This window comes from Lygodium microphyllum, chromosome 16 (genome assembly GCF_053477565.2).
Source record: "Lygodium microphyllum isolate KBCC chromosome 16, Lygodium_microphyllum_v1.1.10, whole genome shotgun sequence".
In the NCBI taxonomy this organism is placed as follows: domain Eukaryota; kingdom Viridiplantae; phylum Streptophyta; class Polypodiopsida; order Schizaeales; family Lygodiaceae; genus Lygodium; species Lygodium microphyllum.
In genome coordinates, this window is record NC_141150.1 from 108,196,255 (window position 1) to 108,211,809 (window position 15,555).

The 15,555-nt window shown below is 39.3% G+C and overlaps 1 protein-coding gene across 6 annotated transcripts; it reads right to left on the minus strand.

Annotated features, from left to right (window-relative positions):
* Positions 1–205: 205 nt before the first annotated feature.
* Positions 206–4,110, minus strand: LOC148023218 (pentatricopeptide repeat-containing protein At1g08070, chloroplastic-like). Of its 6 annotated transcripts, none has more exons than XM_087696228.1 (3): positions 1,246–4,110; positions 1,087–1,163; positions 206–843 (listed from the first exon to the last, which is right to left on the minus strand). In XM_087696228.1, the coding sequence occupies exon 1, from the start codon at positions 4,003–4,005 to the stop codon at positions 1,582–1,584; it is 2,424 nt and encodes an 807-aa protein (XP_087552354.1). In that variant the 5' UTR covers positions 4,006–4,110; the 3' UTR covers positions 206–843; positions 1,087–1,163; positions 1,246–1,581. The 6 variants fall into 6 exon arrangements, with proteins under 6 accessions (XP_087552354.1, XP_087552353.1, XP_087552351.1 ...); XM_087696227.1 differs by having other exon boundaries at positions 207–935; XM_087696226.1 differs by having other exon boundaries at positions 208–931.
* Between the last annotated feature and the right edge of the window lie 11,445 nt (positions 4,111–15,555).

Genomic DNA, 15,555 nt, shown 5'->3' on the forward strand with positions numbered 1-15,555 from the left:
GCAGTACTAATTTGCATAGCTGTAAAGGCACAAAATGGTATAGACTAGGAGAGCAGTGTGTGTAGGTCACTTTCAACACATCCTGCTAAAGACCAAGTGTGCAGCATCCTGAAAGAGTGTATAAGGCATATTAAATCATGATGTTACCGTAGATAGCACTTGAGCCATGAGTGCCTTAGAAGATAATGTACATAAGTTTTCTATTAACCCACTGAAATAGGCCTATCATTTAAGACTATCTCATGCCACCACCTTTGAACATAATGGAATACGTTATTACAGATAACACAGCAGAAACCATTTGTGCCCTGCTCCTTGAAACCCATCTTTTACACAGTAATTAAAAGTCTTAACATGTTTTGGACTTGAATCTGACAATGCATGCTGGACACACTTTCATTGTACCTGCAAGACTCTGTTACTCAATTCATCCCAAGCATTCTAAGGCTAGGCTAGAAGGCACATTAGACTGAAACAGGGTACAAGTTTAACAGGGAGCTGTTAATTGAATCTTATCCGTTTATATAGGGCTAATATAAAGCCCAAGTTATGTGAAAACTTGTATTGAATATTATGCTGCTCTTGGTGTAAGTTTGAGGGAATCTGTAGACCTTGTATATAGTCCAACTGCTGCTAGTCATAGGCAATTGCTGGTAAAGAAGCCTTGGCTGCTGTCTGTCTTTGATGTCCTGTCCTGTTGTCTAAGATCACCATGCCTTCTTCATGTGGCAGGCTAATTTGCTTGCCCAACTGCATTGACTGCTGACTGCCCTTAAAGTACTAGAGCCAGACCTGTGCGTACACTGTGCTTGAAACAGGGTTCACAACAACTGACAAGCAGCCCTGCCATTTCAGCAGCAATTTGAAGCCAGTAAAAGCCCACAGCTTTGATACGCTTATGCAAATGCATGTTGAAAAGCCCAAGATGCAGCTTCCTCAGATATCGATGCAACAAGAAACAGCTATTTAGCAAAATTTTTCAAAATAATGTTTGAATGACAGCCCATGTTTTCAAGTTGCAAATACAAAAGGCATGTACAACATGCTAACTGAAAAACACACATAAAGTATCAAGGAACCACTAACCTGCCAAAATTAGTGACTTGCTTTTGCAGAATCACCTTCACAATCCAGCCGTTACATCAAGGACCGAAGATGAACACCTGTAAAAGATCATTTGTCAGTTATAAACAAAAAAAAGATTGTACAGAAGCCTGGGGCTCCAAAAATCCAGCACAAACTCACCTTTTTCTAAGGCCACTGGCTAAATTTGGACAGCTACAGGCACCTACATTCCACTTGTGTATAACTTCACATTAGTAGCTGTTTTCTTCCTCCCACTGGATGGACACACCCCTATGTCTGCAGTGGCCTCCCCATAAGTCTGCTGATGCACTACAAGGCGACAGCCTCTATTCACATCACAAAAAGCACGTAGCATCTTTGAAGTAGATGCATTCACCTTTGCACATGGCAGCAACTGTCAGGTGACAAAGCACTTAACCATCCTTTCACTCCAATCATGTCCTTATGGAGCTACGCTTTTTATATGTGGGTTTATGTATGCTTTGAAATGAACTCCTAGGTGAACATGGATTCAGATTGCAGAACCCAAATTTCAGGGACATATCCTTGACCCTTTATTTGATTGTTCAAGACATCAAGCTTTTCATGAATCTGATCTTTGTGTGGGTGTCTTACATCCTTGACAGTCAGCACATGCACAAGGTTGTCAAACTCAATCAGGGCCTTCCCTGGTTTCTTCCATGCAAGAGCGTGTTGCCTGAGTTCTTGAACATTGGCTGCATTTACCAAAGATCCAGAATCCACATAGATTGTTGCCATGAGCACATAGCCAGAAGCATGTCCTGTATCAGCACAAACCACATTACTAAAAGATTGTGTTGCTAGTTCAAGGTTTTTATGTGATCTACAATGGCTTAGCAAGGACCTCCATCCCATAAAATTAGAACAGAAGGGCATGGTCTGCAGTAGATCCTCTGCCTCATCCAAGCAACCGGATCGAGCAAAAAGGTCAACCATACAATTGTAATGCTCTAGTGTTGGCACAAGTCCATGATCCTCACACATCATTTTAAAGTAGTTACAACCCCTATCAACTAAGCCCACATGGCTGCATGCAGCAAGGAGAGAGACAAAGGTAATACTATTCGGTTTGACACCTTGTCTCTGCATATCCTGAAAGGCTTTGAATGCAGAGTCATGATTGCTCTGTCGCGCATAACCTCCAATGACTGCAGTCCACAAGGCTACATCCTGTGATTTTTCCTTGTGCAACACTTTAGACGCATCCTCAAGGTTTCCACATTTGACATACATGCCAATAAGCATGGCTCTAAGAACATTGGTTTCCATAACAGAGTTAGCAACACGAGTCAGAGCACGACAATCCAATGCCGACAAGCTGGTGCATACTCTTATAACACTAGCAAATGTGTTATTATTGGGTTCTAGTCCATATGCTTGCATTTTCTGGAAAAGTTGAAGGGCTTCTCCAGCTTTTCCTTGCTCGGCATACCCTGCAATAATTACATTCCATGTGACCAGATCTGGCTTTGCTGAATTCTCAAACACATTGCGTGCATCCTGCAGGCTTCCTGATTTGGCATACATATCTGTAAGCATGTTGCTAACATAAACATTTAATTCAATACCTAGGCTGATAATGTAAGCATGGATCTTTTTACCCAGACTAAGGGCCCCTGAACGGGAGCATGCCTTTAAAATGCTTACAAATGCAACATTGTCAAGCTCTTCACCATCGTGTTGCATCTGTTGGAAAAGGTCAATGGCTTTTTGGCAGAAACCGTGATGGACATAACCAGCAATCATTGTGCTCCACAGTACAACATCTCTTCTTGATAATCTACAGCACATCATGTCTGCATCCTCAAAGCTTCCACATTTAAAATACATGTCAGCAAGGGAGCTCTGCACAAGTGGATTGCTTTCAAGTCCAGACTCCACAATGTGAAAATGAATTAATTTTCCTTGTCCTAAGGCTGTTATCCAAGAGCATGCTTTCAAGGCACATACAAAGGTGATATCATCTGGCTTTATGCCCTTATGTTGCATTTTCCTGTAGAATATGTAAGCCCCTACAAAATTTTGATCTTGAATATATGCAGAAATAAATGAATTCCAGACTACAATGCTTACAGAAGGAAGCCTATCAAATACCTTCTGTGCTTCGTGCATGCTCCTGCATTTTGCATACATGGAGATAAGGCTGCTCCCAACATGCTCATCACTTTCAAGATCACACTCAAGAATATGTACATGAAGCTGGCGAAGTCTTTGTGTGCTTGTGCATGCTTTAAGGATCCCTAAAAACGTAAAGTGGTTCATAACTATGCCCTCTTGCTTCATTTGCTCAGAAAGCTCCAATGCTACTTGATTTTGACCACATTCAACAAAACCGGCTATCATTAGGCTCCATGTCGCAACATCTTGCTCTGGCATTTTGTGGAAAACTCTGCAGGCATCTTCTACACTTCCACATTTCAGGTACATATCGATGATCGTGTTTGCTATCAGAACATTAGACTGGAAGCAGCTTTCCACAACTTGCTGATGGATGAGAATGCCCTGGTTCAGACATGCAATGCAAGAACAAATTTTCATAACAACAAAGAAGATGTATGGATCGGGCATTGTATCGGTGCGGCACATGAGGCGATACAGGTGCATAGCTTGCTCACCTGCCCCAGACTTGGCATGTGCCAGGATGATGGCAGTCCATGTGAATACAGATGGTCTCAGAACTCTGCTAAATACCCAATCTGCCTCCTCCAAGCTCCCACACACAGCAAACATTCGGATGAGGTGGCTCGCTAAGAAGTCATTTGCCTCAAACCCAGTCTTATAGACAAGAGAGAGCAAATTCCTGCCAGCTGCCAAGTCCTTGTCAAGGACGCATCTCTGCAGGAGGCGATATAGGGTTCCGACAGAGATGCAGGATGCTACCTGACACATCCTGGACATGGCACCGCAGCCGAGAGCCTCATGAAGCTCGGTTTCGAATGATCTCAGCGTCGTGACGCATACACAGCGTCCAGAAAGAACAGAGGTTAACTCAAAGGAATTGCAAAAAATGTTTCATGCAAAAAGAAAAAAATGAATCGCAATAATATTTGTAAATACTTTTCCAATTTTAAAAATATGATTTAAAACCTTTAATTTAAAAATAAATTCGCTACAAAATTGGCAATTATCTGTAATTTAATTCAAGCATCCCTTCAAAATTTTGAGTTGAAGATTTTGTAGCTGCTACCAAAATGTTATTCGTGAGTGCTATCATAGGCCCAATTTTACAATTAGAAACCTCCATGAGCTTGCCTATAGTTAGTTAGCAAGCTATGAAGCATTGGCCTGAATTTATAGTTAGGAAGCTCAAAGTTAGCCCCGTGTGATCGTAAGCTCTCCTAAGCCACCAAGCTGAACTACGATATAGGACTATAGTCACAAGAAGTTTTGAACATTTTCCCATGTGGAAAAAGGGACTCTTTTTTAAGGGAGTGAGCTTGGAGTGGAAGTACGCAAGTGGAAGCAAGAGCTATGGTGGAAGGAGCAAGAGCAAGAGAGAGACACACATAAGATGTGAGAATTCCAACAATCAATATGTGACTTGCTTTCCCTTTATTCAAATATCACTAAAAGAACAAAAAGTTAAGTGACAGTGATGGGTGCCCACCACCTGCAATGTACAGATGTGCAGGTACTGTTAGTGTAGTAATATATGGGCGGTTAGGCACAAGCACATTTTACCCCCAACAACCTCCCACTTAAAGGAGAATGTGCCCCTAGTGAGGAGAAGAGAATAAGAAAAAAATGACAAAATACAAATGTACATAAGTACAATAGGATGAGGAAAGACGTCATCTCATCCAATGCCCATGCACTTTCTAAGAAAGGCAAAACGCTCCATTGAGAGACTTTTCATGAGCAAATCTACAAGATTGTAGTAGGTTGAGATTTTGACAAGATCAACAGATCTATCCTCGGATCTAGCTTATTGCGCTTGTCTTTGGGAACATGGTAGAATGCCTCACAACCAAAAATGTGCAAATGAGCATATGATAGAGGTTTCCTAGTCTAGAGCTCCTCTGTAACCAGGCAATCAATAGCAATGCAAGGAGATCGGTTGATCAAGTGTATGGCGGTAGTAATGGTCTCAACCCAAAAGTGTTTTGGTAAGCCTACCTGGCTAAACATACTGTAGACTCTCTCCTAAATCGTCCTACTCATACGTTCGACAATACCATTATGGGGAGGGATGTAAGGGATGGTCAATTGATGCTCAATACCTTACTCATCGCAAAACTGCTCAAAAGCTTTTAAGACATACTCACTCCAATGATCAAACTTTAGGCATTTCATCCTAAACCCAAACTGGTTCTCAACAGGAGCAAGCCAATGCTAAAAGATAGACAAGATTTTTGATTTCTACTTCATAGGGTAAGCCCAAACCTTATGTGAGTAATCATCAATGAATTTGATAAAATAATTTGCACCACCTAGGGCATGGGACCACATATATCCTAATGAACAAGAGCCAAAGGCTCACCCATGAGCTTAATGCTAGACTTCTTATGCATACTACATTATCACAAGACTCAAAATACTTATAGTCTAAGGGTGGAAGATATTGCAAACTTGTAAGCATTTTCCTTCATTTCAAAGACGTGTGCCCAAGGTGACAAGGCCAAAGAGATACATGTGGAACTGCAACCACATCTAAAACATTGTCACCTAACCCAGAGACAAGCAAAGGATAGAGGGTACCAGACTTAGCACAACAACGTGCAATAAAAAGATTCCCATGTGTAATCTTCCATGAGGAATCTCCAAAAGAGACAACATAACTTGCATAATCCAATATGCTAGCAAAGATAAGGCTCTTTGTGAGAGCTGGTACATGACATACATCATGAGGAATAAACATGCTTCTTCAACCAAAATGCAACTAGACATCACCAATACTAACTATCTCCAATGCTAGGTCATTACCCAAGTAGACAGATCTAGTCATACTACGATAGGAGTAAAACCATTCTCGAGGGATACATGAAAGGAAGTCCCTAAATCTATCAGCCAACATTGAGCACATCTTGACAAAGCATCAATCAACTTTGTGAAGCATCCATTGAAGAAGCTGCCAAGATAAGATTATCAGATATATTAGGCTGCACTACATCAATCTTCTCAATCTTGACACTAGACTTACTAGGCACAATGCTGCAATCACCATTCTTGTCCTACACTTTACCCTTTCCCTTTTCCTTACGCTTATCTTCGTGTATTTTACGGCACTATGGTCGAATATGACTTACTTTTCCACAATAATGACAAGTAAGACCAAACTTATGGCCACAGGACTAACTACAAGACTGTCCACATGTCCTGGATTAAGGCCTGCTAGAGTGTCTACCCATCCATTTCCATCTTGTCAGCCTCTCAAAGTGAATGCATGTGATGCCACGGAAGCATCCACATTCCTTATGTTTACCTCTTCTATCAAGAGGGCACTCTCAACATCCTATAATTTCAACCCACCCTTAGCATAGAAAGCCATATAGAAAGTGTCCCATGACTCAAGTAGAGTACCAAACACAAATAAACGATGCAAAGTATCCTTGAACTCAATCTCCTATGAAGCTAAATGGCTGATGATGGAGTGAAACTCATTCAAGTATGCAGACATAGAAGTTTCTTTCTTCAAGCGAATGTCCATCAACTATTTCAACCAATACATTTGAGATGCAAGACTCTGCTTGTCATAGAGATTCTTAATTTGTGTCCAAAGCTCATATGCAGTCTAATTCCCAGTTGCAACATTGTAGTGAACATGCTTAGCGAGTGTTCTCAATATTGAAAATAGCATTGTCGTGAGAACTACTAGCGATAATGAGACTAAGCAAGCACATAGAAGGGCAAAATAGGCTGATGTAATACCCTGCAAATCAACCCCAAAACCACTACTAAATCAAGCGGGAGACAAGAGATACTGCCAAAGTAATGAGCTGTCCACAAACTGTAAGTAAAAGACTGACAAGTCCAAGTGATTGCCAATGAGTAGAATGCATAAAACTGAAATGACAAGCTGATGTAATGAATTGCAACAATATGCCAACAACCAACTGTGAGCAACCAAGAAGGAAGAAGCTAGAAACAACTGGCATTGAAGATTTCCACAATTACAGTGTGTCAAAAAGCATACATGCAATAGATGTATACATCATGCACAAGGTAGGTTCTAAGGATAAATGAAGAGAACTACCAGATGCATAAACCAATGAGCAAAGCTCAATATATAACCCAAAAGCATATAAATACCATTGACAACACCATGACAGATATAAGTACCAGGTCTAAACCAAGAGATCAAATCAGCCCACGATAGGGTAATTGCATCCAATGAATATCAAGAGAGCATGTACATGTCACAATAAGTCCCACTGTCTCACTATGATAAGCTCAAGCTCAACTGCATAAACCAAATGCTATGTAGTACATCCAAGTGTCAAAGTGGCTCAATACATAAAGCCCAACAACTCCCATTGAAGCAAAAGTCGAATGCTAAATGAGCAAGCAAAGCTTAGCACATCATGGTGATGACATCTAGACATCTAAGATCCCTACAGCATATATTTGGAAGCATAAACCAAATATATTCTTCTAGCCTGCAACTGCATAAGCCAATGAAGCAACCAAGGCTTGAACCATAGTCAAGTTAAATAATGCCAAGCTCAAAATCAAAGCTCAAGAGCATCCCATAGCATATTCAAGTTCATAGAACACCCAAATGACATTCAAGAGAAATTTGCATTTATTGTTCCTTGAGAGAAGCTTGTTGTCCATTATATTATAGCAGTGAAATCTCTATTGAAACTAAGCCAATGCAAGCTCAATTGAAGCCCAAAAGCATTAAAGTCATGTATTAAGCATCCCCAAGGGTCAAACTAACATCGGGGCATCGATACCAAGCCCTGAAAGCATCAAATGATAAGAGGCATATGCTTTGTATCAAATGCTTATTGTCTTGAAATATTTCAGCAATGAAAATCTATGATAAACTGAGCTAAGCACAAGCTCAAATCAGGTCATTAGCATTAAAAAACATTACCCAAATCCCAACATTAGTGTGATTGCATAAGGGCATGAATAAAGACATATATGAGCTCTAAACTGTGAAAGAGACCCTGTTACAGACTTGTAATAGCAAGTCTATTGTGAATAACAAAAAATAGGGGTGGCGGGGAACTCAAATCTGATGGCAAATGAGGAGTGTTAGCTCCAAGGGTGGTCAACATTAATGGGGAGCCTTTCAAGGAGTGTCTGGAAGTTGGGAAGAAGGTTAAGTGGGCCAAGAAGAGGAGGAGGGACATCATGTGCAAACATGTTGCCTTTGCAGCCCCTCTTACTTGCCTATGCTAGTGATGGTGAGGATTTAGAAGCACTCTAAGGTGCTTATGTAGGCACATGAAGCCTTGGAGCATGCCATAACAAGCTGGAAAGAAGCCAGGAGAGGATGGAGCTCAATGAATATCTTGAAGGTTGAAGCTATGGCTACCCATGAGACTCTGAACTGCTATAGGTATTCGAATGGAAGCTGAAGCAATGCCAAGTCACGAGCTCTGACTACTCATGACTATGAATTACTATAGGTATTCAAATGGGAGATGAAGCAATGCCATGGGTCGAGGCTCAAACTCTGAGGGAAGATGGCTCTAATACCGATTGAAGGGAGTGAGCCTGAAGTGGAAGTGCACAAGCGGAAGGAAGAGCTATGGTGGAAGGAGAGAGAGAGAGAGGGAGGGAGAGGGAGAGGGAGAGGGAGAGGGAGAGGGAGAGGGAGAGGGAGAGGGAGAGGGAGAGGGAGAGGGAGAGGGAGAGGGAGAGGGAGAGGGAGAGGGAGAGGGAGAGAGAGAGAGAGAGAGAGAGAGAGAGAGAGAGAGAGAGAGAGAGAGAGAGAGAGAGAGAGAGAGAGAGAGAGAGAGATGAATTCACAATATGGGAAATATAGTGGGAATTTGCTTAAAGCTTCATATAATAGTGATATGGATTTAACCAGGCTGTGATGTTTGTTTTGGTTATGTAGAGATGTTTTCTTAGTACAAATCTCAATATCAATATTATTTTATAACCAAAATTTATAGCGCTAATCTATTAAAAGATCCAATGAATGTGGGGCTACCATGGTCCTTTGTAAGTAGAGGGATAGTCTCTAGCCTCCATAATAGTAGCCTATTCCATGGCTCCTCACCTAGGAGAAGGTCCCTGAGCTTGCTAAATTAGGCTAAATGGTGACATCCCCAAGCTACCTTAGCCCTACTTGGGCTTCCATCTCAACATCACCAAATAAAAGTCCTAATGAGGCATTTCATCTTGGCAATGCATGACCTAAAGAATGCCTAATAAGAAGTGATATAAAGCATGATGGCATGCAAGACTTGATTGGCCACCACCATAACCCTACCTATTGATCAAAGTATTTTCATGACCCAATGTAGGAGGTTTTGACTAATGCTCAAATGTAAGGGTGTTGATTGTTGCTTTGAGGTGATGCCAATGTACGTATGATATCATAGGTATGTCATTGAGGTTCCCTATAGATTGTGAATGAGATATCTTCTATGGCTCCAAATTGGATACCAAATGTCACAAACCCAAAAATACAAAGGATTTGCACCAATTAATGAGATCTCCTAAGAGTCTACAAAAGATCTCCATCATAGCCACAAAATTCTTGAAGTTTCATTCCATTTATGAGATAGCAAACCCTATTCCACACATGTATAAGTATGTTGAATCCCTCATATTTGCTATCATTTATGATAAGTTGTGAGCTAAAGAGTAAAGGGATGTTATGCCTTTGACCCACTATCTTGGATATCCCATCCTTGGCATAGTGCCCTTCAAGAACTACCAATGCTCTCTATCATAAGCCTTCTCAAACTTCTAACAAGTAACACAATAAGAGCCTATCACATGGAGCATGCAAGTTCCTAGAAGGTTGTCCTAAAGTCCTCCTCCATGTTTTTGAGTGAGAGAAAATATAAGAAAATCCATAAAAAAATAAGGCATGTAATTTCATGTCCTCAAGGTCTCCAAACCATCTATGGTACTATTGTTTCATATTGGTTTATTGATATTTTATATTAATGTTATAAATAATAAATATCATTATTAATATCTTAATATAAATGAGTATATTGGTATAATATAAAAGCGTATTAACATATGACATACCTTATCATGAACATATGGCATACCATATTGTCAAGTATAGATATAAGGTAGCTATGCCAGTTTAAGATCACTTTGCATGATTGGGCTCATTGACAAAAAAAATTACTTACTTGGATAAGCTTCTACATAACTTTAGGCAGTTCATGTAAGTGAAAAGTCCAACCTTTCAAGAAAACCATTGCCATTGCAAAATCTTAGTGTGCTAGAAGCAATAATGAAATAAAGTACATGTAAATGCAAAGATTGAAGACTATTCTACTTTGATTGATGATGTATTGACATTTTAAATGTGTGCCCATTTTACCACACCTTAAGAGGCTATATGGGAAACAATACTATTAGACTAACAAGTAAAGTCAATTGGAGAGTGGCCTATGTTTGAATAGATTTGGGAGCATTATGATTTATCAATGATCATTCACTACTAGACCATTTGAAGGTCCATCCTACAAACTTATCACACAAGTTTCAAATAGCGAATGCAAATGGACAAGGGTTGAATACCTCCATAGGATTAGCTCTCTATTTACTATTACTTTTGCATTGCCTTAAGATGCATACATGGCTAATTTGATTCAAGCTTAGTCTTGGAGGCTTGTATAGCTCTTAAGCAACTTCTTGAGTTGAGTTGGTCTCCCTTGCTTCTTCTCAAACACTTGAATGGTAGAGTACTCCACTCTCGAGTGTCATTGTAGATGGAATCCTTGCCAATGCCTCAAGCAATGCACATAATGGCAATTATATCAATAATTGGATTCATCAAATCACTTGTTTTCTAAAACATATGTCCTCTCTAATACAACAAAACTCATCAAATCATTGTACTTAGGCCCCTAAATTAGCATTTTTATTAATCACATCGATCATTGGATCCATCAAGTCAATTGGTTTCTAAAACATATGTCCTCTCTAATACAACAAAACTTGTCAAATCATTGTACATAGGGCCCCTAAATTAGCATTTTTAAAATGTCTTGAATTGTTCCTCCTTCCAATGCTCCTTTCTTTTGGTCCCTTTTTCCTTTTGTGACCTCCCTCAAGGGGTCCCCTTTGTCCTTTTCTACTCAAAATTGGTTTGTCCAAGTGCTAACTTCTCTGTTTTACTACCTTGTTTTTTCAGCTTGGTTCCCCTCTCATCCCCTACTATACCCCAACTTCCAAGTTGAATGCCTCAGACCTTCCTTGAGGCTCTATATAGTAGCAAATTCTCCTTTCTCAATTATTTTTTTAATGAAATGGAATGCAACAAATCAACACTTCACTCAATTTTTGTTCATTAAAAGAACATTATCTACATCCTACCTCTTCCTATCCTAGCCATGCTTGTTTTGAAGAAGTCTTACAAGCTTCCTATTCTTAAGCAAATTAGGGAATCAAGCACCTTGGTCGGTTGCTTTTGTTCATGTCCTAATAATGGAACCAAAAATGTTGAGCTACCTATGTGCTTTGTAGTGGAATAAGAGTGGAGTGGCTATTCCTTCAGGGGTTCAACCTAGGCGGACTAGCTCTCACCTAATTGCTCTCTTCCCCCTCTAAACCATTAAGTTTACAAGAAAGCAAGAAAAAAATGATCCCAATGTTGCAGTAGACACCTAAAAAGCAAGTTGAGAACCAAAATTTTGACTATAAACAAGTAAAACACTATATAAATATATGTTTATCTAATGACATTACTCTAAAAGGCATTTTCTACCAATTGAGAACCTAAATTTTGACCACATAAATGTGAAACACTATATAAATATGTGTTTATCTATCATTGTACTCTAAAAGATATTTTCTTGTTGAGTACCTTATGAGTTGCTTTGTTTAATTAAGAGTAGATATGCTTTAGGTTATTGACCTTGTTTTCTAGAGCTAATCATCTTGTAATGACAAAGAATCAAATTATACACACATGGAAGACAAAACACCCCTATTACCTAGCTTTGTACCCATGAAACACGTAATAAAGTGATATCCATAGTAATAATAAGATTCCTCAAAACTAGATATGCAATAGTATGAGTATTTGATTCTATTTTCAAGTTGACACTAGTGCATAGGCCTAATGCCATGAATGATTCATTATTAGAATTACATTTCTAGTTTGAAAGCACACATATGAAAAATGCCCAAGCATAGTAATATGATTGATCACTTTGCTGATATAACAATTTGCAATTTAGTCCAAAGTGCTCTATCTTGTAATTATGAGTTTCAATACAAAAGCTTTGTCAATTGCAAAACAATATTTAGTAACATAAGCATTCAAAACAAATAGGACACTCTTTCTTTAACAATCCTAAATGTAGAGGTAGAGGTGGTATCTTGATGGAAATTTGTGAGAATTTATCACCCCTTGAAATTCATAATGGAAAGAAAGGAAACATTTTGGATAATAGATTGAAGCATACTAATGAGTAGTTTGATGTATTCTCTATTTGTGCTCCTAAATTGTCTAGTGATAGAGCTAAATGTTGGGAATGGATAGTAGGATGTATAGAGAAAAAGGAAATTGTATTATGTGGATATTGGAATATGTCCAAGGATAGATCTCATGGAAAATCTTGTGAGAGATTCATTAGACAATATATTCTCTATTTGTGCTCCTAAATTCTCTAGTGATAGAGCTAAATGTTGGGAATGGATAATAGGATGTATAGAGAAAAACGAAATTGTCTTATGTGGAGATTAGAATATGTCCGAGGATAGCTCTCATGGAAAATCTTGCGAGAGATTAATCAGACAATATAAACCTCATGTTGTATGCTTACAAGAGACCAAACTGGGCAAATGGTGGTCTGAATATTTAGTTGATAGGATGCTCTTTCTTTAACGATTGTGAATGCAGAGGTAGAGGTGGTATAATGAGGGTGGTTTGTAAGGATTTATCACCCCTTGAAATTTGTAGTGGCAATAAAGGCAACATTTTGGTTATTAGACTAAAGTATGTGCTAATGAGGATTTTGATGCATATCTATACTCCTATTTTCTCTAGCGATAGAGCTAGATGTTGGGAATGGATGGCAAGATGTATATAGAAAAAATAAACTTCTTATGTGGAGACCTAAATATGATCGATGATAGCCATGGTAGATCTCATGGAAATGGTTGTGCTCGAATTAGAGAAGTTACACTAGCAATATCTTAAATTGAGGACTAATTTGGTAAATATTATCACATTATTTGGGTTATGTACTCAAACTATCACTTGGCAAAATAATCATTGGGATCACATGTGGTAGGGGGCCATATTTGATATAATCTATGCTTGTAGTAAAGGGACTTGGTTGTCCTCTAAACTCTTATTGGATGTATTGATTGATGTAGTGGATTTGTAGCATGTCCCACTTTTAATGACATTTCGACTAATATGCTTAAAATCCAGCTAACCACTATGCCATGTAGAACTAGAGTAGATGAGACTGCAAGCACTATTGCATCTCACTGCATCAACCCCTAGGCATTGCATGTCCATGAGCCCCACATTCGTAATTACTACTGGGCATTCAAAGTTAAGGGCCTTGGAGGACTGATGGGGCACCTACTCATGAAGCTACAATGAAATGCTCTCATCATGGCATCGTTTGTGAGAAGCATCATGTTGCTCATAAGGATGCGCATGTTGCTCATAGTAATGATCAAGTGGCTGATGATATCGAGCACTCTGTTGTTTGCTGATAGTGATGTTGATCCCCATGTACATACTTGTATACATTTGCATGATGTTGCCCATGTACATAAGGCTATCTAGATGGTTGTCCATGTATGTAACCTGAATGTAGCTCATAAGAACATGCATAGTCATTAGATTCATGTTGATGCTCAAAATATTCACAATCATCATATGCATGTTGACCATAAGTAGGCACATGCTACTGGCTTTGCTCATTAGACCCATACCAATGATCATAGTACTCATAATTTCCATGAGAATGCCCATGTTGTTGCTCATAATCACATTGATCCATTCTTTAAGCTTGACCATTTGAGCAACTTGAGTTATAAGGGCTGCAAGTTTGTCATTGACTGCCTTGGCTTGCATGTTGGTGATTGAGATGGTTGACATCACTTGTTCCATCTTAGACATGAACTGGCTATGTTGCTCAAGTAGTTGATTGTGGCTCTCAGCCTAGAGAGCTTCTTGTTGCCAAAGAGTAGCATCCAATGCATTCATTTGGGGATGCCAAGAGTGAGAAAAGAAATTGGAACTAGGAGCCATGACTAACTTTATCTAGCGGGTGTTCACTACTAATCACCACCCCATAGACCTCTCAGATACTCATAACAATGTGCTTGAAGGTTTGCGTGTTCTTGCATCTTATTCTTACCTTTGATGCATGAAAGCCTCCTAGATTAACCCCTCAAATGCTGCATAACAGCTTGCTTCAATGTTTGCAATTGCTAGTGTTGTAAGCTTGGTAATCTTCCACAAACACAAATTCCTTCACTCTATATAATAATGCAAGTGTCTTCATTATGTAGTGTTGGAATCACAATAACATCCACTTCATCCTTTATATTCAGTATTGCATTTAATGTTTACTATTTCATTTAGTACTAATTGTGCAAATGGTTTTTTTTTTTAAATGTAGTGTAATCAGGCCTCACAATTGCCTTCATAGTTCAAACATGGAATCACCATTGCATTCACCTCATCCGAAACTACATTCCTCTATTGCATTTAGTGTTTTTTGCATGCTACCACAAGGCATTAACAAATGGTGACTATCATGATGAGCTAAAGTCTTTGGGCACTGCTTCTAAAAGTATGCAACCTCAAACATGCCAATTTACATCAAGAGCTCTTGGATTTGTGGCATAGGTCCAAGAAGCATTAAAATCTCAAACATCAAGTTCTAGCCTGGTCCAAGAGAGGTTCTTTCAACCTCTCTATGATGCATTAAAGAATGTTGAGGTTGTAGATTTAACTCTGTGCACCATTTCCTCATCCCTCCAATAAACTCTTATTATGTGATCTTCTGACTTGCATCTATATCAAACTCCTACATGATGGAATCAAGGGGACCCTCGTTTGGAGCACTTAAATGCAAGTATTCAACACAATGACCAACCTATCATATTAACTAGGTATTCTACTCTAAACAAGTTACTGGGATAAGAAGTATGTAGCCCCTAGAGGCAGTTTATGTTAGGGGTAAAGGCCCCTTCGCCTAGCCACCCATGTATTAATACACTGACAGTACCCGCCACTGCACACTGCAAGTGGTGGGTGCCCATCATCGCCACTTTATTCTTTATTCTTTTAGTGATAATTTGAATAAAGGAAGGCCCCGCCAC

What these genes read in the sequence shown, in the direction of transcription:
- LOC148023218 (XM_087696228.1), bottom strand. Translation starts at nt 4,005, where the DNA reads ATGTCCAGGATGTGTCAGGTAGCATCCTGCATCTCTGTCGGAACCCTA.